Source organism: Amaranthus tricolor, chromosome 3 (genome assembly GCF_026212465.1).
Source record: "Amaranthus tricolor cultivar Red isolate AtriRed21 chromosome 3, ASM2621246v1, whole genome shotgun sequence".
Classification (NCBI taxonomy): Eukaryota; Viridiplantae; Streptophyta; class Magnoliopsida; order Caryophyllales; family Amaranthaceae; genus Amaranthus; species Amaranthus tricolor.
The window spans coordinates 19539727-19561367 of NC_080049.1; the positions used below are offsets into that span (position 1 = coordinate 19539727).

Below are 21641 nucleotides of genomic sequence, written 5' to 3' on the forward strand. Positions count from 1 at the left end.
CCGCATTATATACGCTTCATGCAATCGCATAACAAATTTAGTTGCATATTAAATTTTTTGAAGGCATGTAGTATAATGAGATTAAATTACAACTATATGGTCAACAATTTATCATGTTATTAATTTGTAAACTAATTGTTAAAATTTAATTTAGATAAAATTATATCTATAGCTCAATAAACATATAGTACTTCTAAGTTCTAACTAGGATCATTTTAGAAAAATTCTTAATGGCCATTCAAAGTTTCCCTTCTTAGAACATAAAATAGGAATGAAGAAAGTATATACTCCTTTTATAATTGTCATAAGGAGGCGAGAATGAGTTTCGGCAAAATCCCCATTCTTCCACTCTTGCTGCCAAAATTCCTTCGTTGCGAAAGAAAAACCTGAAAAAGCGTCGCCTTCTGATGCTTTGTTCGTGAGCGCTTTACCTGAGAAGATAGCGGGTTAAAGAAGCCATCTCATTTTTCACCTTCCTTCATTTCTCAGTTCTTTGTGCCACAGATTTCTCGATTATCTACTCAGGTTTATCACTTCAATTCTTCTGTATTTTCCTACAAGTGTTATTTGTTAGATCTTTATGTTCATTACAGTAAATTGATGGAGGGAATTCTTATTGCTTTATGGGTTTTGTGTCTTGTTGACTGAATTTGTGTGGGTCGAACAAATCTTCTGCTGATTGCCCAAGTTAATTTATTTTCTAAATTTTACGATTATCTTTGTGATTGCATTGTTTCTGTTTGGTGCACAGCACATTGTTGAATGAGGTGAGTGCCCAATGAACTGTGGGACGAGCCCTTTTTTCTGCTTAAAAATTAAGGAATTATGAGACTTTTTGTTTTTCTAGAGTTGGATTTTATGATAATAGGACATGCAAATATAGATTATATTAATAATTCTGTTTTGGATTGTCATTTTTTGCAATTGTCTAGTAGGAATTGTGTATTAGTGAATGTGGCTTGAGATTGCAAATGACACATTGATACTTCAAAGTCTGAATTCTATAAAGATATTGTTCGAAAGATGCAAGTAAATTATAGCAAAGCAACCTAGAACAACACAGATTAACATGTTGAAGATTTCAAGCTTAGTTACAAAAAGTGTTCCTTGGGCTAGCTATAGCCTATAGCTTGGGCACCTTGCTAGGACTTGGTGAGATGATTTCTTAAGTTGAGCACTTTAGAATGCTTTATAGCGCCTAAATCGTGCGCCTCATGGCGCCTTTTATAGCCTTTTGGTCTTTGCCTTAGAAGAAGCTTGGATGTGGACAAATACCCGTTATGTTTTTTTTCCTTTTCCTTTTCCTCTTTTTCTGTTCTTTTTAATCAGTGTTTTAATTTGTTTGTTTTTCCTATGTTTTAGAGCTTCACACCCAAATGCTAGAGCCTTTACTTGGTGTTTTAATTTGTTTTTTTTTCTATGTTTTAGACGCTTTACACCCAAATACTAGAGCCTTTGCTAGGCCTTAGTGCCTTAGCATGCCCACATTTTTTTTAAACTAAGATCTAAAGGCCTCTTGGTAGACATGGACATAAAACTATTGATCCTTTTGTTTGAATTCAATACCAAAATTGATGGATAAAAACGGAAACTAGTCAAACTATATATCGATCAGATATGGTATGTAATCTAAATATGAAAATGCAAATGGAATATGGAAGATGTTTATGGCATTCAATGGAAAATTATGGCATTATGCCGTTAGGTAACTAGGGGAAATAAGTTATTTACATCAAGAGGAGGGAAATAAGGGATTTTGAATGTGGAATTTGGAATTCTTTGTGTTTCTTTTTCTGTAATTGTCGTTGAAATGAAAGCTTTAAAGAGGTTTAACAATGAAAAACAAAATGAAAATTAAAGCAAAAAGATGAACACAAGTGTTTATGAGGTATCTTAGATATCTTGGATACCTCCCCCTCAAATGTAGTTTATTATATTGAATTCAACAATTACAAGTATAATAAACCTCCTCTTATCTTGAGAACAGTTCTCTTAAGATCACAAAATACTAATTATATGTAGAACACTCTCAAGTTTCAACAAAGAATAACTCTCTCAACAATATGTGTTTGTGGTGATTTGTTTTTATGAATGATGCTCTCTTTTATAGATGAAGAAAAGCATCTTTCATAGAACCACATTCAATGAACCATCGCATAATTATCTACCCAATTAACACCCACAATTAGTATTACATTTAACATGGCAATAAACACACCACTAACCAAGGAATACAATTCTAAATTAATGCACAAAACTGATCAAAACTAGCCGTTTAACCTTGTGATCACAACTGCTCGAACGAGCCTTCAGAGTACTCGAACGAGCACACCTTCCAGAGACCTTCTGTTTGCTGATCTGCACAGTGCTCAAACGAGCATAGGAATTAGTACCTTGTCGAGCACCTTCTTTCTTGCTTTTCCTTGTTGCTTTGTTCGAGCACCAGCCCAACCCATGCCTTACCTTGTTCAAGGCATGGTTCCTCACTTCAATGGAGCCTCAAATGCTCCATGTTAAACACCTCGTGTATCGTTCCAAACCTTAAATCATCGACATACGACACATTTTTATCGACCCTCTCCGAAGTACAAGACAAAGTATGTTCGACTAAGTGTTTGAAGTTAACGTCGTTGTTATGAATAGTGGCACTTGCTTTAACAGTCGTGTTCATCACTATTTGGCATTGATGGTACAAAATAAAATGTTTGGTAGATTGGAGGGCGAGAGGTCATAGTTTTATATTAGTATTTTGGAATTTTAGTTCTTATCCTAGAAGAATTTTAGCTCATGATTGAAGTTCCATAATGTGTAATTTTCATGTAAGAAGCATGGAATAAAACCTCCATGTTACGTTATGTTGCGTTACGTAACGACTGTTTGTTTGAGAGTTTTCGTGATGTTAAATCCAATTTTACATTGCGTTGTTTGAGTTTTATGGTCGAAAAGCATCATTGAACTTTACGTAGCATGTAACGCTCGATATTTCACGGTTATAACGTTATTTGTATTTTGTTTAAATTTCCATTAATAACCATTGACCTTAATTATTAAAGATCACTTAACTTATAGCTTCTCATAATTTTAGTCGTAATACAAAACACTTAATTAATAAGTTAATTAAGTTCAAATAAACTAATATTTAATAGGAAAAATTGACATTAATAATCCAACCTTTCACTCGTCCGCTGTGAATAATCCCACCTTTGGATTATTTTTTAATAATCCAACTTTTGTGATAAATTTGCCCACAACATACCGTATTACTAATAATAGGTAATAATAGGGTATGCTTCTAGCAAACTAAAATAAAAGTTGGATTATTCACAGTGAACTAAAGGTAAATGTTGGATTATTAGAAAATAATCTAAATGTTGGATTATTTACAGCAGATGAGTAAAAGGTTGGATTATTAATGTCAATTTTTCCTATTTAATAAGTTATCCACTAAAAGTAACTCATATAGTGCCATTATAATAGCTATGGGCAAATTATTGCATAATAATAGTAGTTCAACAGCCAAAATGTAATTTTAAGTTCAAAGCATCCTTATATGATTTTTTGTCCAAAACTTCACACTGCATCAGCCGCGATTTGTGTTATTATTTTGTTAAAGTTGTTTTCCACGACCCCCTGATTGTTTATGCAAATGAATCCGTGACTGCAATTTTTTTCCATGGAAGAAGTGTATGAAATTAAGTTGTACAGTTGTATTTAGCCCTAGCAAAATTGATCCGATCCGAAAATTGATTTGAAACCTGGAAATTTTGCCCCGAAAATGAAAAATAACCGAACTCGAAAAAATCGTTAAAAAAACAGGTCAATTGGGTTAGGGTTGGATTGGACTAGTGTTACATAATTCGCCAGTTAATTAGCTTTTGAATTCGCAATTCACTCAACCCTAAAATAGCCCAAAACCGACCGTCATTTGCTTTTTTGATTCACGATTCACAAGGAGATTAGTGAATCATGTGACAGTCATTGGGTTGTGCAGTTGTTAAAAAAAGGGAGTAAAACTTCTCTATTTGTGCGCACAAAACAAAAAAAACTAATGTTTCTTTATTTAACATGTTCTTTACTTTTGTACTCTTAATATTTAATTTGTTGTATTATGTTTAAGTCATTTGAATATTTTTTTTTTGTAATGTCATGTATTAGACTTTGTATCTTTGTGTTGAATTATTGTTACTTGTTCGTCTAGAAATTGTTTAGCTATTTTATAGTGATTTGGCTAAGTGCTATTGTGTGAATAATTTTTCAAAAAAAAAGATTATTTATTTTCAAATTTAATAATAAAATAAGAAATCCCGCAATTTTTTTATAAAGTTAACACAGGAAAAAAATGGTAACCAAGGTTATTAGGATCGAGATTCTACGTAGGATCATTGAGGGGTTAGGATCGAAATCGGTAGAATCGGATCGTAAGATCGTGTGATTCTACAAATACGCATTAACATGCTTTAAATAACTGATTTTCAATTGTATTTGTTCTGTTTTTAAGTTTTAAGGTTTAAATTAACACTTATTTGACTTCAACTATTAAGTTTTGTAAAAGACTACCTATAATAATCATTTTTAAAATGTGAATCAAGAAAAACTTGAACTTTAGTCATATTGATATAATTGTTTAGATATATACATATATATACATAAGTAATTTCTAGATTATATAAAATTTTTGTATGATTGAAACTACCCTTGTAGGATCGGATCTTAAGATCGTAGGATTGTGGAATCGTGTTATGATCCTACCACTTAAATCCTAGAGCTATGTAGGATCGTACGATTCTACCAACATTAAAATCCTACATACGATTCAGATCGGTCGCCTAAATTTTAGATCGTAGGATCGTAAAATCGTTGATCAGGATCGAGATTCTGATAACCATGATGGTAACCCGTTAGGTCAATTCAAAACTACCTGAATCCCGGAGTGATCCGACCTGAAACTGACTCGACACGAAAATGATCCGATCAAAACTGATCCGACACGAAACCCGATTGATTGACCGTTTGCCCATGTCTACTTGTATCTTTGGCTAACTTCATTACAAAGGTTTTTGAGCTTACATTGATCTTGATATTTGGTTGAATAGCCATTTGCATCACCCATCTGAGACTCACAATCATGAGAAGTGATGCGCAATTGGTTTCCGTTATGTTTTTAGTTTTCTATATGTTTTGTTAACTTGGAACTATTTACCTGCAGTAAGCAGGACGACTCAGAAATATTCTGATAAAAAAAGACTCGAAAGTGTTAGTAGAGTTATTCGATTATGTTGATTGTGTTTTTAATTGTTTTGTTAATCTGGAAAAGTGGTCATTGGCTTTCCATTAACTTTAAACCAAAAGGAAAATTTTCCAAGGTGCTCTTTCCTATGGTTTCTACGAAGGACATTTGTCTTATAGCTACATAATTTCTTCTTTGTCTAGTATGCTACTGCTTTGATGTTTCTATAAAAGCATATGAGGTTTGTCCCTTTGGGTCTCTTTTGCTCAGAATTTGTTTCAAATCTTTCCCATTTCCCATGCATGGAATTGGGATCCATACTTGTTACAAGTGTTTTGCAGATGATCCCCTATCTCTTCTCCTTATTGCCTCCACCTTCCATCACTTTCTTGTGCTTCTGATTTTCTACTCCTCTCCTTCCACCTTCTCCTTCTATATCTTTTCTTCTCAACAAAGCATGAAACATTTCCCTGCTCAAAAGGAAAGTGAAAAGAAATCATCTAGGGGATTTGAACAGTCTTGGCAACAAAGTCTCCTACAAGCCACCTAGGAAAGCTCAAGGTCTTGCAATTCCTTGCACTGTACCACTTGCTGTGCATACTTAAAACTGGAATTGAACTTATTTTTATAAACATAAACACCCTCACTTTCAGAGTATATGGTAAAACTGTGTAGAAATCCCAGGAAAGAAAATAATGATAGATACACCTCATATGTTGAGTGCCAGTTCTGCTAGACCTTCTCCTACCATCGCACCTCAGTGGTGTACATTCTACACCTATTCTTTCTCGTTCTCCCTTCATGGTCTTCTTTGGCTTCCTTTTCTCTTCATCTTTCTTTTGTGATTGAACTGTCCCCCTCCTCCCGCTTCACCATTTTAGCTGCTGGTTGCAGCAGTGGACCCCATTAAAGAATTCAACAGTTTGAACAGTGTTGGTTTAGAGGGAAAGTAGCTGGATTTTGGGGTGGATGGTGATGAAAACGCAGTTTTTTTTGCAAGTTTGTAAGAAAAATGGGGAGGGAAGGATGGTGGTGGAATCAGAGTTGGCTGCTGAATTGGAAGTAATGGGAGGGGGAGTTTTTATGAGCAGTTTGGGAGGGATTTTTTGGTGGGGGTTTGAATGCAACCTCACCTGTTAGTTGCAAAAACCATGCCTAGGTGATTTCGGAAACCTCCATATTTTTCTCAACAAAAAACATACATGTGTTTTGGTGGTTTTAAGCTCACACCGTGTTCCTCAATCTCAACTAAATAGGGCATTAGAAACGTGATCATGGGGCTGTTGAAGAGGACCTTCTATGGAACTTTTAGAGGTTTGAATATCGTGTTAATCCTAGTACATTAAAATATTGTAAAAATTTGACTTCTGGGGGCTTAGGTGGTTGTCTTGTTTTAGTTAGCCATTTTTAACAAGTGCAATACAGGTGCGAAAATTTGGTTTACTTAAAATGTCCATTTCATTTTGTTGGATGAGAAGTGGATTTTAACTTTTGACGAAGAGTAGAGTGATACTATATTGTTTGATGTCGATGATGTCTATGCAGATATTTATTGGGGCTTCTACTGCTTGACATCGTATTCCGTGGAAATCCACAAGTTATAAGGGATTGAGGAGCTTTTACCTTTGTGTCTTTGGAATTTTGTTTACACTTGACACAGTGCTGACAAAACAATGATTTTCTCATATATCTATCATTCTGAACTTATTTGTGCAAAGTCTGGATTTCCGTTCTAAATTTATTCTACTCCAATTTCCCATTTTCATACATTAATCTAGATTAAATTAAACTAATTTCGTTTTTTGAGTGTCGAAGCGATTGTTTGGTTGCTTTAAATGCCTGAACTTTATTCAAATAAATGAATTTCAATCTTGGTTTACATATACCATGTAATTAGTACTTCTGTATTCCTTCCCGTTTTTCTGAACTGTGTTATGTGTACTCATTGTGAGACTTGGTCTGTTCACTTTGCAGATGTTAAATTTTGAACCAGGGCCAAATACTATGCAACCCGTGATTGTCAGGGGAAGAGGTAAAAACAAAAAGTTCTGGAATGTTAGGGAGGAAGCTACTCTAATTGATATTCTTTCCGAGTTAAATGGTACAAGCTGGAAAACTGACCATGGCTACAAGAACGGATACTGCTATCATGTAGAGAAACAAATGGAACTGAAACTACCTGGTTGTGGTTTGAAAGCTGATCCTCACATTGAATCAAAGATTAAGACCTTGAAGAGGCACCTCGCCTATATACTGGCTATTATGGATACTGATGGCGCGTTTTGGTGGGATGATGAACAAAAAATGGTGGTTGGCAATAAAGAAGCATTTTTATCTTGGGCCAAGGTATGGTTTGAACTTCGTCTTTGTATACTCTCCGGTTGTTGTTAGTAGTGTTTTGTTTTGATTTTCATTAAATAAAGACTTCATATTTCTTTTGATTTTCATTAAAATAACAGTCTGTCTTGTACGAGACCGTCTCACAGTGAGACGACCATAAAACAAGAAGCTCATAAGCTAAAAGTTATTATTATTAGACTATTTAACCCAAGTATGAGGCATGTTTCACGGTGAGACCGTCTCATACAAGAATTTGTGTAAAAAGAAATGAAAGAATGTATATTCACATTACTTCTGCCAATATGAGCTTATTATATGAGTGAACAGGATCATGAGGGAGCATCGTCTTTGTTTATGAAGCCATTTGTGCACTTCGACAAATTATGCGAAATTTATGGAAAAAGAATGCCGAGCAGGAAAAGGGTTCGGTTAAATTCAGAAGCGATAGCTGTTCCTGTCAACCACATCAGGAACTGCGAGACACAGTCAAATGTGAGGGAGGACGCTAATTCCATGACCCAAAGCACGATCACGCTTCCATCTTCTGAAGCTAGATTCGAAAAGTGTAAGAGATCCTCATCCAAGGATGTCGATCCCTCAGAATCGGAATTTACGGAAATGTCGAAGACTATCAAAAGTCTTGCTGAAGCTCAAAAGGACTTGACCTTGACTATGATGAACATGAAAAAAACTTCGTCGTATGATGTGGAAATTAGTGAACACAGAAAGAAGTTATTCAGTGTGTTGATGACTCTTCCAGGACTGTGTCCTGTGGAAGTAGTGAAAGCTGCTCGTTCCATTGGTCAAGATGATAAGAAGGTTCAGGTTTTCTTTAGCATGCCTGATGAGTACAAAATCATATTTGTTCATTTAGAAATTGACACGTTAGAGTAGATCCTTTTTTGCTACTTTGTTAAATATTAGGATTATTAGCCAACTCAAAATCAAATATTCACGTTATGATGCCCACATTATTTACTTACCTGCTATTTATCCTCTCTTACTAAATTTGTCTCACTTTTCTGTGTAGTTTATAACAAGTCTTGTATGAAATTGTTTTACCATAAGACGAACTTATATAATTAGTCTATTTGTCTAATTCATCAATTTAAGATTGTAAGTAATTAAAGGTATAAATAATCATTCTAAGACTTAAAAAAATAGAATAAATTGCGAATTACAGCCTTTAAATCTAGGACTTTTGTGAATTATAGCCTTAAATTTATTTTTGTGAATTACAACCTCCAAAGTATTAAAAAGTCTACACCATTCAAGTCCAATGACCGTTGACTAACCCAAATAACCTTTGACTAGCCTAAATCACTGTTGACTATTACTAATCACTTATGACTTTTGTTGATCTATTCTTAATCATCTTTGACTTTCCTAATTAACCATGATACCCTTGTGTTTAGCACTTTATCGTAGTTTTTACACATAATAACCATATTTTTTCAAAAAAATGGACATTGCGATTATCCTTATGGGATAACTCATTCGGAAATCTGGTTGAAACAAGTACTTATTTGTCTATTTTTCGACACATAGATAGAAAAATATATTTAATGATATTTTTCGAAACGATGTTAAATATTGTTTTCGATCTACGTGCTGGAAAATAGGTAATAAAGTACTTATTTCGGCCGAATTTTCGTAAGAGTTACCCTATAAGGATAATCGCAACATCTCTTTTTCAAAAAACATAGTTATGATGGGTAAAAATGACGTTAAACATCTTTTTGGGTCTACGTGCCAAAAATAGGCAAAAAGTTAAGGAAGCTTATGAAGCAGCGAGGATGGAAAGACCCTATCTGATCCCACGAAGAACCGTATACATGCTTAAATGTTGTTGAGGTAGAGTTGCTCCAACATGTTTGAAGTGGTCTACAAGTTATGAGGAGGCTCTTAGGAGGAAGAAGAGTGGGCACGAGAGGTGAAGATATGCTAAAAGAAGTGCATTAATCTATCAAAGAAAACGCGGTAACTTTAACTTGATTGAGCAAATGGAAAATTTTAGGGAAGTATAACAAGTAGAAGCAAGTGGTAAAAAGTAATGAAAAAAACCATTGGAGCAACAACCAACTAGTGGTGTTAGTAGTGAAAGAAGTGGGAAATAATCAAGGACGAAAGATGATTTCAAAACACCAACAAGTGAACCTCAAGGAGGATCATCTACTAGCCCTGAGGGTGTGAAGAAGGTTAAGGCTCACATGACAGGAAAATGGTTACAGATCAATTAAATCAAGCTTTGAGTACATTTGGAGAGAGTCTTTGACTTAATTCAGAAGCAATCAAGGAAAAGACGGAACTTCAAAAATAAAAAGAAGCCCGAAAACAAAAACAATTTCAAATGGAAGAATATCGAATGAATTGGGACAACTATCAAACATTAAGCTAAAAGGAAACTCTTCAGCCATGGAAAGTTATATGATGGTTCAACTTGGACAATACTTTCAGAATTACAATCGTCAGTAGATTGGTTCAAATTCATTGTTATTATGTTTTAATTATGTATTTTTTATTATTAGGATATTTTAGTTATGTAATGTTTTAGAATGATGTTTTAATTATGTAAGGTTTTCATGCATTAGTCTTTTCCTTTCCATAACCTTTTGGCATGCACTAATCTTTTCCTTTACATCATCTTTTGGCATACACTAGTCTTTTTCTTTCCAACACCTTTTGGCATGCATTAGTCTTTTCAATATTCAATTTTCTTTATTAGATATATGCACATCCATATTTAATTGGATGTATAACTTCATAATGACTTTTTACCAGGTCAATCCTCTTCCTCTTCCACTTCAACTTCTTCATCTTTTGATGAAGAAGATGAACTTATAGATAATGTTGTTGATTATGTCTTTCAAGATACTATTCCTCCTGATTGTTTTAACACCACAACCAAGGGTGAGAGCCCACAAAAAATGTCGAATTCAATTGATGAGTTCGAGTATTACACAGATAGAATTGTTGATATCAATCGATACATGATAAATAATAAGGATGATGTTGAAGATCGACAAATACATTTATCCTTAAAAGATGACTTAGTTGAAAACATTTGACAAAAGCTTGGAAGGAATCGCAATTAATGTACCAATTAAAATTTTAATTTTTTAATTTATGTATTTTTTTTATGTATGCGCATTGTAATTTTTGTTTGAATTTAATGAATTTTGCTTAATTATAATTGATGTCTACAAATTTATATTTATTAAAAAATATTAGTTGAATAAAAAGATTAAATTTTTTAATTAATAAAAAAGTAGATTTATTTTAATTATATGAAAACTTATATTAAGTTTGTATATGAAATATTATTATGAAAAAAATAAAGATAATTATTAGATAAATTAAGGGAGAGAAAATATGATGGGGTAGAGAAAAAGTATGAGAGATAAGATGAAAACCTTTTATAACGGGTCATTGTTAATAAATTAGGTTGTAAAATGAACTTTAAAAAGAGAAATATTGTAAAATAGTGGGATGACCTTTTACATAGGTCACTATTAAGAATGTTTTAAGCTAAATAGACGTTAAATATTAAGAGAGAATTTAAATATGAAAAGCGAATAAAAATGAAGTGTTAATTCATGAAACGAACACTAGAGAAAACTCTTTAATGCTTAAGTTTAGTTCTTTGGATGGCTTAGTCATCTGGGTTGTTTGAGGGTATTTGAATGAGTTAGCTTTAATAGAGATATAATTGCATATCATTTTAATCTCAACATATCAATCAAGATAATTCTATAGATATGATATTATCTTGGAATAATTTATAATATTACATGTAATATTTGGTTTTGGTATTTATATTATTCTATGTAATATTTTAGATATTTCTTTTCTAATATTAATACAATGTAATGTTATGATTGATATTAACAATTATTTTAAACACTTTACTAAACTCTTATAAACTCTCATAAACTCTCTACATAGTATCAGAGCTTTGGTCTTTTTTCGATGCTTCTCATAATGGTGGGTAGTGCTTCTAGCACTCCCAAGTCTCGACTTAACCATTTCCTCCCAAACACTTAAAAAAAATGATTGTTCAAACTCTTATCTCACCCATTAATGCTGGTAATGTTAATCTCACTTCCAAACCAACCATCAACTTTTTTTTAACTTCCGCTAAACTCTATGGCTACATCATCAAAACCGTTTTCAACATTGACAAATAACTCAAATTATATAGACAAGTTCAAGGCAAAAGGGTTCATAGTACATGGCAAAAGGGTTCATTGGCTATTTCATGGACCAAGTCTTTGACTTTGTATTAAACGTATTACTGGGGCATTCGATACAAAATAAAATCCTTAACTCATTCAGTCAAGTCGAATTGATAATGACTCAATTTGAAGTTGCAAGTACTGAAAAATGACTCATTGAAAAGTGAACAGGCGCAAAATCCACACCAACGACCATTTTATGGTCTATTTACAAATGAGGGTTCTCAATAGTACTCTGTCGAAATTGAACTAAATGGGTTAGTTTTTTGTCGTTTTGTGAGTTAATTGGAAAATAGGAGATATAAAATATAGAATAAGATGTGTTGAAGTGATGGCATAATAGGGTCGTGTCTTGTTAAAGTTTATATTTGTGATCTACATGTGATTTATCCAACATCGGAGAAAAGGAGGAGTATACATCACTTTTTAAACTATCAATTGATTTTAGTTTTAAATTTCTTCAGTTTATAAGTGACCTAGTACTTTTCCTCTGTATTTTAGTTGTCTAGACCTGGGCCGACTCATTACAAGAGCGGTATGAATGACGGCTCAAAGCCTTGTTATTTTGCATGGCTAAATGTTTTGATATATTTAATTTTTATTTATATATTAAAAAAGAGCTAGAATATTTTTACATAAATGAAAAAGTATAATATAATAAATGACAATAATTTTTCATATTAATGGTCATTCGTAAACTTGTTAATGACTAATTATTTGTTTTTAGGTTATTCGCTGGTAAATAAAATTTGGTATTTTCTTCACTTATAATCATTGTATTACTAATTAATGATATTTTTAATTTGGTATTTTCAATTTATTGTATTTTCTAAGGTAATCGATAAAAATTGTCACTTAAAAAAAACAAAATATTCATATTTTAAGAACTCATTGTTTTGTTTTCGCACTGGGCCTTAAAAAGTCTAAGTCGGCCCTGATCCCGACCATATTTTAAATTTTAAAAATAATAATAAGACCATATTTCTCAAAACATGAAGCCACATTTTTATTTCTTCCTTTAGTTGTGTTTATTAGTTTATTTAGCTCATATATATAATATATTTTCCGGAGAGACCGTCTCTTGTAACAATTTGTATAATAAGATAAATTCAATGAGATGGTGGGCAATTTCCGGATAGGAGTAAATGGGTATGACTCGAAAATGAACCAAGTTGCCCATTTCCATATACTTCGGAGAGCATACCGAGGGATCTCGGAGACTTCCCCCTCATTAATGTGACTGGAGCATATTCCTAGTACTAGTGTACAACTAATCCTAACATGAATCGGCAATCATCCTTAAAAGCTATTTTCACAAGCATTGTTCAATAAAGAAAAATAGATTTTTTTGATAAAAATAAATTATTTCATTAAATAATAAATTTAATTAAGAATAAGTAAGGATTATAAACATTAAAAAATATTAAAATAAAGTTCATAAAAACATATAAGAGGTTAACAATTAAAAAAAATATTTAAATAAAGTTAGTGTGAAACACGTAGGAACTATAAGAAATATAAAATTTTCGTTCTGAAATACTCACAACTGTTTGTGACGTATTACGTGGAAAAATGTCACTATTAGTTGTTGGAACATAACCCAAATGTGATTCAACATTGAAAAATTAACGAGATATTGATCAACATATAAATTTGATAGACTGCTCTTCTTGTTACTAATTGGTTTTAAGATGAATCTTATGTAATCAACTATTCTCTATATTGGTCTTGTTTTATAAACCCAATAGTAAATTTATCAATTGCAAGTATAAAGAAAAATATGTGGGGCTATCTTATAGCTTAAGAGATTTGCTTTGATGTTTGATGATGTTGATTGGGTGGGAATGTGGGGCTATCCCAGAAGTTGACCTGGGTATCCTATTTTTTATTCCCTCAGCAATTTCCACGAGTGAGTCTGTGAGTGTGTTCTTTTGCTTTAAGATTATGTAATGCTTTCGTTTTTTTCATTTGGAAGTTTTTTTTTTGTACTGTAAAATAAAATGCAAGAAATATCTATCTACTCCAACTTCTATTGCTGGGTTATTTGTTTTCTTGCAAAGTTCCATACTTTCATTACATTTATATCATGTGGTAAATTTGCATTTAGGATAACAATATCATTATCAACTGATTAAGACAGGTACTATTTAATAATACAAGTTAATACTCTTTTTGTCCCTTCGAATTTGCAACATTTGACTAGAATATGCGAGATCTTTCTGAAATATAAAGTGCAAATCCAGGGGGATAGAGGGAGTATTAAGCAACAAATGACAACTTGATTGCTTTCTTCTTCATTGTTTAGCTTTATTTAGTGTTGTTTAGTTTCGTTGCGTTGCTTCCTACTTAATGTAATTTGACTTATAGCAATTAATTATTCTCTCAATTTCTAAAAATTACACATATCTTTTTTTGGTATTAGGATTGAACTCTTGAGAATTATATTGTAAATAAATTGTCAAAATTCAAACTTTTTGATTCGAAAATAAATTTAATGTGGTGTAGTAATTTGTCAAGTTCATTTCATACCATATTCCATTAGTTCTCTATGTCTTGAATCTTGTTGTGTTTTTTTTAATCTTTTCTGATTATTAGTGTTGTTTTCTGATTCTGCAAAAAATAAGTTCAATTTATATTCAAGTAAAACCAAGTAAAGTTTGAGAATCAAGACTTCTTTCAGTTGAGCATGTACCCCTTTTCCTATAAGCAACTTGGGTTTGATTCTTACCAGACACTTCCCTTAGCTCAACCTACCTCTCTACCATGTAACCAAAAAAATAAGTTAAGATTAGTGAAAAAATCAGTTGGGTAATTCTGTTTTCTAATTGTGCAGGGAATTGGTTAGAGTTTTTTCTATTTTACAATGATTTTTAGGTTACTAAATATCTTGGTATTGGCTGAATTAACTGTATTGGGAAATGGAGTACTAGCTGCAACTGGGGGTGATAGAAATGCTACAACTAGACCTAAAGTAGTGAATGTTGGAGCAATATTTTCCTTCAATTCCACCATTGGGAAGGTTGCAAAGGTTGCAATTCAAGCAGCAATGAATGATGTAAATTCCTCACCTGAAATTCTTCATGGAACCAACCTTAACATTTCGATGTGGGATAGCAATGATAGCGGATTTCTTGGAGCCATTGAGGGTAAAAACTCGAATCCCTTTTCTTTCTTTGAACGCGTAGTTTGTTGCAATTTTGTTTGATGAAATAATTCTGATTTTGATTCGATCCTTTTTTTGGGGGATTATTCGTTCTTGTTTTCAGCAATGACCATTATCAAGAGTGGTGTAGTGGCAATAATCGGCCCTCAATCATCCGTAGTAGCTCATGTAGTTTCTCAAGTTGCAAAGGGAGTACAAGTTCCTTTGCTCTCCTTTGCGGCCACAGACCCAACCCTTTCCTCCCTCGAGTATCCCTTCTTTGTTAGGACAACCCAAAATGATCTTTTCCAAATGGCTGCAATAGCCGACATTATAGACTATTATGGATGGCGGGAAGTAACCGCCATTTACACCGATGATGATTATGGAAGGAACGGGATTGCTGATCTAGGAGATAAGTTGGCTGCGAAGCGATGCACAATAAGCTATAAAGCTCGAATGAGCTCTCAGCTAAGCCGAGAAGACATAAGGAATGTTTTGTATGAGGTTTCACTACAAGAATCTAGGATCCTTGTTCTTCATACTTACAATGACTATGGCCTAGAGGTGCTTGAGGTTGCTAAGTCTCTTCATATGTTGGAAAAGGGGCATGTTTGGATTGCTACGAATTGGCTTAGCGATATCATAGATACGTATTCTCCACTTTCTCAAGGCGCACTTGATAACGTCCAAGGTTTACTTACCCTTCGTGTGTACACTCATGATTCACAACGCAAGAGAAACTTTGTCTCTCGATGGAGAAATTTGGTTAGGAAAGAAAATGTGAGTCGTTCATTTGGGTTGAACACGTATGGTCTTTTCGCCTATGATACAGTTTGGATCCTTGCTCGTGCCTTGGATGCTTACTTTGATCAAGGAGGAAACATATCATTCTCTAATAATTTACTTTTAAGCGAACTGAAAGACAAAAATTTGCACTTCGATGAAACGAATCGATTTGATGGAGGAGAATTCCTGTTATCCCACATTCGAAATACCAAAATGACTGGTTTAACTGGACGAATTCAATATGACTCAGACCGAAATTTGGTCCGTCCCGCCTTTCAGATCATCAATGTGATTGGTACAGGTCATAATACTATAGGATACTGGTCTAATTCTTCAGGGTTATCACTTAACCCACCAGAATCTGTACGCTCCAAATCATCGAATCTGTCAAGTTCAAGTGAAAAACTATCAGTTGTCGTTTGGCCAGGGAAGACCTCCAAAAAGCCTCGAGGATGGGTTTTCCCTCACAATGGAAAAGAACTAAGGATAGGGGTTCCATGGTATGTAGACTACCTTGATTTCATTTCATATTCACCGAGTACAGATTCATTCTCCGGCTACTGCATGGATGTGTTTACTACTGCTGTTAATTTGTTTCCATATGCTGTTCCATATAAATTGGTTCCCTATGGAAATGGGAAAACTAACCCGAAAATCAATGAGCTCGTCGAGAAACTTAGTGCAGGAGTAAGTATAGAATGCATTATGGATTATAAGCAACTTTGTGCTGTTAAAGCAATAGAAAGTTGATCATGTTCTTATAAGATTTTTCTTTGATATAATTCAGGTATTTGATGCTGTTATCGGTGACATTTCAATTACAACTGAGAGAACAAGGAATGCAGATTTTACACAGCCATATGTTGAGTCGGGTCTAGTCGTTGTGGCCTCCGTTAAGACCCAAGATTCTAATGCCTGGGCTTTCCTAAGGCCTTTTACTCCATTGATGTGGTTTGTTACCGGGGTATCTTTCATTGTCGTGGGGGCTGTTGTTTGGGTTCTTGAGCATCGTTTAAACGATGAATTTCGTGGTCCTCCCAGAAAACAAATTGCAACAATGTTATGGCAAGTCTTGTTTGCTTTCACCATTCCTAAATCGTAACTTTCACATGAATACGTCGATTAACTTTTAGTATTGATTTTACTTTTGATTGCAGGTTCAGCTGCTCAACTTGGTTCTTCGCTCACAGTAAGCGACATTAGTTTAGCAATCATGCCTTTGAACGAATGACATAGATATCTGATAATTTACACTTTTCGATCTTATACAGGGGAGACTACTGTGAGCACATTGGGCAGGTTTGTGCTAATTATATGGTTGTTCGTAGTTTTAATCATCAATTCAAGTTACACAGCAAGTCTAACCTCTATACTAACTGTACAAAAACTTACTTCACATGTCAAAGGAATAGATAGTTTGATAGAAAGCCGAGAACCTATAGGATACCAAGACGGTTCTTTTGTTGTAAATTATTTGAATGAACAATTAAATATTCCTAAATCGCTTCTCATTCCTCTTAACTCTGAGGATGAGCTTGCCGAAGCCTTGAAAAAGGGTCCCAAGAATGGTGGCGTTGCTGCAGTTGTGGATGAGCGCGCATACATGGAGGTTTTCCTCTCATCGAGATGTGAATTCACTATCGTTGGTCCAGAGTTCACCCGAAATGGTTGGGGATTTGTAAGTATCTGTTTTCACACTATCGTATTCGTAATGTTTCACAAATTGTTGTGAGGGACGATCTTTCTGAGAGATGCACTATATATATGGGCTAGATAGCCCAATTGATACAAATTACAGAGGAAATAAGAATGCGAGCTTCTTGTTTTGAGGCAGTCTCTTTGAGAGACGGTCTCTCACAAGAATAACTGGTAATCTTTTTCTCAAGCATACAACATGATTAACATTATCATTGCTCGTAGACATGAAAAATTTGAGCTATACCCTTTTTCTCCAGGCATTTCCTCGAGACTCTCCCTTGGCGGTTGATATGTCAACAGCACTTCTGAAGCTTTCAGAGAACGGTGACTTGCAAAGGATTAACGACAAATGGCTAAATCGAAAAGCTTGCAGTTCAAAGGACACAAAACTTGAAGTATACAGACTTGATTTAAAGAGCTTCTGGGGCCTGTTCCTTGTTTGTGGCATAGCTTGCTTGCTTTGCCTGATAGTGTATTTTGCACTGATCATCAAGCAGTACATACGCCATTATACTCCTATGGAGAAAGATTCGAGTGGACAAACGAGCTCAAAGTCTTCTCGTGTTCAGACATTCCTGTCGTTTGTAGACGAGAAGGAAGACCAAATCAAGATGCGATCCAAGAGAAGGCAAATGGAGAAAGAATCAAGTGCAGGAAGCACTCCTGGATATGCATCCAATATTAGCCTTGTGGAATTGTCAATGATTCGTAATAATCATGTGCTATTTTCTCCTGATCAAACTATTAATAGTGTGAGGAGTGAAGCATAGATGTATAAACATTAGAAAAAAAATTGATCTGGTTAATCCCACTTTTGTCCATTTGCCGTAAATAATCTCTACTACCGATTATTTCTTAATAATTCAATCTTTGTGTATTTTTTCTACAAATAACCCTTGCCATATTTTATACCAACAATTATAGGTACCTACTACCAAAGAGGAGTAGGATTAGACCAACGAAATAGCATAAGGTGAAAGAAGTGGCTGTAATGGTTAGTAAATACCTATGGTAGTTGGTTAAAATGTGATAAGGGGATGTCAATAAAAAATAACAAAGGTTGAATTATTTATAAATAATCAATAGTAGAGATTATGCACATCGAATAGACAATAAATAAGATTATTCAACATTATTTTTCCTAAAAATTAATAACACCAAAGGAACTTGGGAAAATATATGCATATACTTCCAATTAGAGGTGTTCATTCGGTTGATCGGGTCGGTTTCGGATGGGTGTTATTCGGTTCGGTTGCATTTCGGATCGGTTATTTTTCGGCTGTGTATTACAACGGGTCACACTCGGGTCGAGTCGGTTAGTCACGGTTCGGTTAGAGATCGGTTATTCAAGCTATCGGGTTAGCATCAGTTCGGTGTCGGTTGAAGTTCGTGTCGAGTGTCAATCGGTCTCGGGTTGTCATCGATTACTAATTGGTTCGGCTTTTTCGGGTACAGATCGGGTTCGAGCTTTATTTTTCGAGTAGTTATCGGTTATGGATAACTATTGATCGGGTCAATATCGAAATAAGTTAATAGTCAGGTTTTTAATTGATGTATGCTCATTTACTTACAAAAAATAATTACCAATTGTTTTATCAGATATAGCAGATAGGGGTGTCAAACAGGTCGGGTTGGGTCATTTTCAGGTTCGGATTATATATAAATGGGTCAATAAACCCTTAACCTGAACCTGACCCATTTAATTAATGGGTCAAAAATTGAAACCCCGACCTGAACTGTAGCAGATCGGATTAACCTGCTAATGACCCATTTAACCTACTTTTTTTTAGGTCATTAAATTCATATATTTCAGGTCATTTGACCCATTTAACCTTAATTAAAGGCTTCCTCCAAAAATAAACGTATGCCACTTAATGCAGCGAGCACACGGTATTCTTAGTAAAAGGCGATAGAATAGTTCGCTTTGTGCTCACGGCGTGGCTGCGTAAGTTGGTATGAGATCTGTGGAAGTGATTTAAAGGATTTTTCTTTTATTAGTATCTTTCATAGCCGATGTGGGACAACTTCCTTTGTTATTGAAAGTCATCTTTAGCTGACAAATCCCTTAGCCGATGTGGGACAACTTTCTTTCTTATTGAAAGTCATCTTCAGCTGACAAATCCCTCAATACATGGTAATTGGTATTATCTTAGTTTTACGAAGTATTTGGCAAATGTTGATCCATCTTAAATTTAATAAATGGGTTAAACAGGTTTTTTTCGGGTTTAAATATTCAACCTGAACCTAACCCATTTAATAAACAGATCAGGTCGGGTTGACCCATTTAATTAATTGGGTCAAAAATCTAAACCCAAATCCGCTAATTTCGAGTCGATTTCAGATCAGGTTAGCAGGTCGGGTCAGCTTTTGCCAGCCGCAGATCAATTTATTTCAATTAGTTTATATATATATATATATATATATATATATATATATATATATATATATATATATATATATATATATATATATATATATATAATCTGTATGCAATCTCTTCTGTATAGAACTTGTGTTCTTCCTTTTTCCGTATTATTAGAAAACTGAAATTGGACTTAATTTGCTAAAATTAGGTGAAAATTTGATTCGGATTTATAACAATTCCATTTACAATCGGTTCGGTTTTGTATCAGTTCGGGTTAAAAACAGTTCGATTAATAATCGATCGGGTTTGTATCACTTCGGGTTAAAAACAGTTCGATCTTAATCGGTTTTAGTCAGGTTACATTCGGTTACGTGCATAATTCGGGTCGGATTTGACTCGGGTTGATCACTGTTCAGTTCGGGTAACATCGGTTAAGGTTTATATGTCGGTTAGAAAATTCGGTTGCAGTTCGAGTTCGATTTTGCCTTTTCGGTTATCAAATGGTTCGAGTGAAGTATCGGTTTGGGTAATTGCGGTTCGGTAAACCTAAAAAACTTACATTTTTTCGGGTCGGATAATTTTCGATTCCAAGTCGGATTTGTTTTGAACAACTCTACTTCCAATCTTTTCAGGGGTTTTTAAATCTAAGTGTATTATATAGACATACTTATTCATTTTCGATGCAATTTTTTTCGCTTTTAATTATAATGAAATATTGTGAAAGGACTTATTAATGCTGATGCATTTCTTAGTATGTGAAGTCCACCTAAATAATATTAATCGGATTTATTAGGTGATGCGCATAGCGAAGCCGTACTTATACATCAAAATAACTTTGCGTACTCCATCACTTACTCCTTATACAAAACACAATCTTTTTTTCTTTTGTGTGCCACAAGAGTTAGAAAACTTTATTTTTAGGAGTTATGTAATGCATCTTTTAGGTTGCAAATTTAATAAAATAGTGAGATTATCTAATACAATTGTATCACCTCGAAAGCAGATTAACCTTAATTTATATGCTTTTTAAAAAGTAAAATCTAAGCCATTTTTACTATTTGCATATAATACCACGATAATGTTAGAGTCTTAATCTCAAAAGATTGAAACTAATTGCGTGAACTAGAAGAACATATCCTATTGTAAAATAACCTTTATTACAAATGTGTTATATGTATAAATACTACGTAACACTATTTGTAATCCTTTGTAGTAGGCTATGGAACTTCTCTATTCACCAAAAGGACACCGATAAAATATGTTTTCGACAACGTAATCAAGTTGCTTGGTAATCTGATATAGTTGCTTGGTAATTTGATATTTATAGGAGGCCTATAAATACTTTCCTCTTATGATATTTCTCCCAAAAAATACTTGAAATGATGATGAAGAAATTAACTAAACAAAATCACTACGTACCTTTCATGTTTCCAAGCATAATGTTAATGGAATAGTATTAGTAGGTGGGTTTTTTGAAATATTAAAAATTGCTTTTATTAGATAATAGTAACATGCTATTTAAATTAAGGATTATAAAAATTAGTTAGTTTCAAACAATTAAAGTTTTGGCTAAATGGTAAGAACTGTGTATACTTGAATCGAGAGGTTTTGGGTTCAAAACCTATATAACCCCAGCCTGGCCCTAGGGGTAGGCGAGGAGTGCCACCGCCTAGAACCCGGCATCCAAAGGGGCCCAATACTGGAGTACACCATGAATGGCTGCTGGAAGAAGGTATCTGAATTTTAGCCATGCCTGATTAGGAGAAAGATGATGAAGCTTGGAGGAAGAAGACACATTACATTTGGGAAATCAATTTTAAAACTAAATTGACCAAAATGAGTAAT

At 33.9% G+C, this 21641-nt stretch overlaps 2 protein-coding genes and 1 non-coding gene across 4 annotated transcripts; 2 read left to right on the forward strand and 1 right to left on the reverse strand.

Annotated features, from left to right (window-relative positions):
- The first annotated feature begins 225 nt into the window (after positions 1–225).
- LOC130807647 (uncharacterized) lies at positions 226–8575 on the forward strand. The gene is made up of 3 exons (XM_057672940.1): positions 226–525; positions 7202–7573; positions 7895–8575. Exons 2-3 carry the CDS (start codon positions 7202–7204, stop codon positions 8459–8461), a joined length of 939 nt encoding a protein of 312 aa, XP_057528923.1. The 5' UTR covers positions 226–525; the 3' UTR covers positions 8462–8575.
- Positions 8576–13793: 5218 nt separating this feature from the next.
- On the forward strand, positions 13794–18579 carry LOC130807648 (glutamate receptor 3.6-like). Of its 2 annotated transcripts, XM_057672942.1 has the most exons (7): positions 13794–13942; positions 14636–14948; positions 15069–16420; positions 16521–16798; positions 16891–16922; positions 17005–17411; positions 17689–18579. In XM_057672942.1, exons 2-7 carry the CDS (start codon positions 14666–14668, stop codon positions 18199–18201), a joined length of 2865 nt encoding a protein of 954 aa, XP_057528925.1. In that variant the 5' UTR covers positions 13794–13942; positions 14636–14665; the 3' UTR covers positions 18202–18579. The 2 variants fall into 2 exon arrangements, with proteins under 2 accessions (XP_057528925.1, XP_057528924.1); XM_057672941.1 differs by lacking the exon at positions 13794–13942 and having other exon boundaries at positions 13996–14948.
- Positions 18580–19259: 680 nt separating this feature from the next.
- On the reverse strand, positions 19260–19374 carry LOC130809550 (U5 spliceosomal RNA). The gene has a single exon (XR_009040853.1). It is a non-coding gene; the product is annotated as a U5 spliceosomal RNA (small nuclear RNA).
- Between the last annotated feature and the right edge of the window lie 2267 nt (positions 19375–21641).

What these genes read in the sequence shown, in the direction of transcription:
- LOC130807647 (XM_057672940.1), top strand. Translation starts at nt 7,202, where the DNA reads ATGTTAAATTTTGAACCAGGGCCAAATACTATGCAACCCGTGATTGTC. An exon ending in CATTTTTATCTTGGGCCAAG is followed by an intron (nt 7,574 to 7,894) that starts GTATGGTTTGAA and finishes ATGAGTGAACAG; the next exon opens with GATCATGAGGGAGCATCGTC.
- LOC130807648 (XM_057672942.1), top strand. Translation starts at nt 14,666, where the DNA reads ATGATTTTTAGGTTACTAAATATCTTGGTATTGGCTGAATTAACTGTA. An exon ending in TCGAGAAACTTAGTGCAGGA is followed by an intron (nt 16,421 to 16,520) that starts GTAAGTATAGAA and finishes GATATAATTCAG; the next exon opens with GTATTTGATGCTGTTATCGG. An exon ending in CAAATTGCAACAATGTTATG is followed by an intron (nt 16,799 to 16,890) that starts GCAAGTCTTGTT and finishes TTTTGATTGCAG; the next exon opens with GTTCAGCTGCTCAACTTGGT.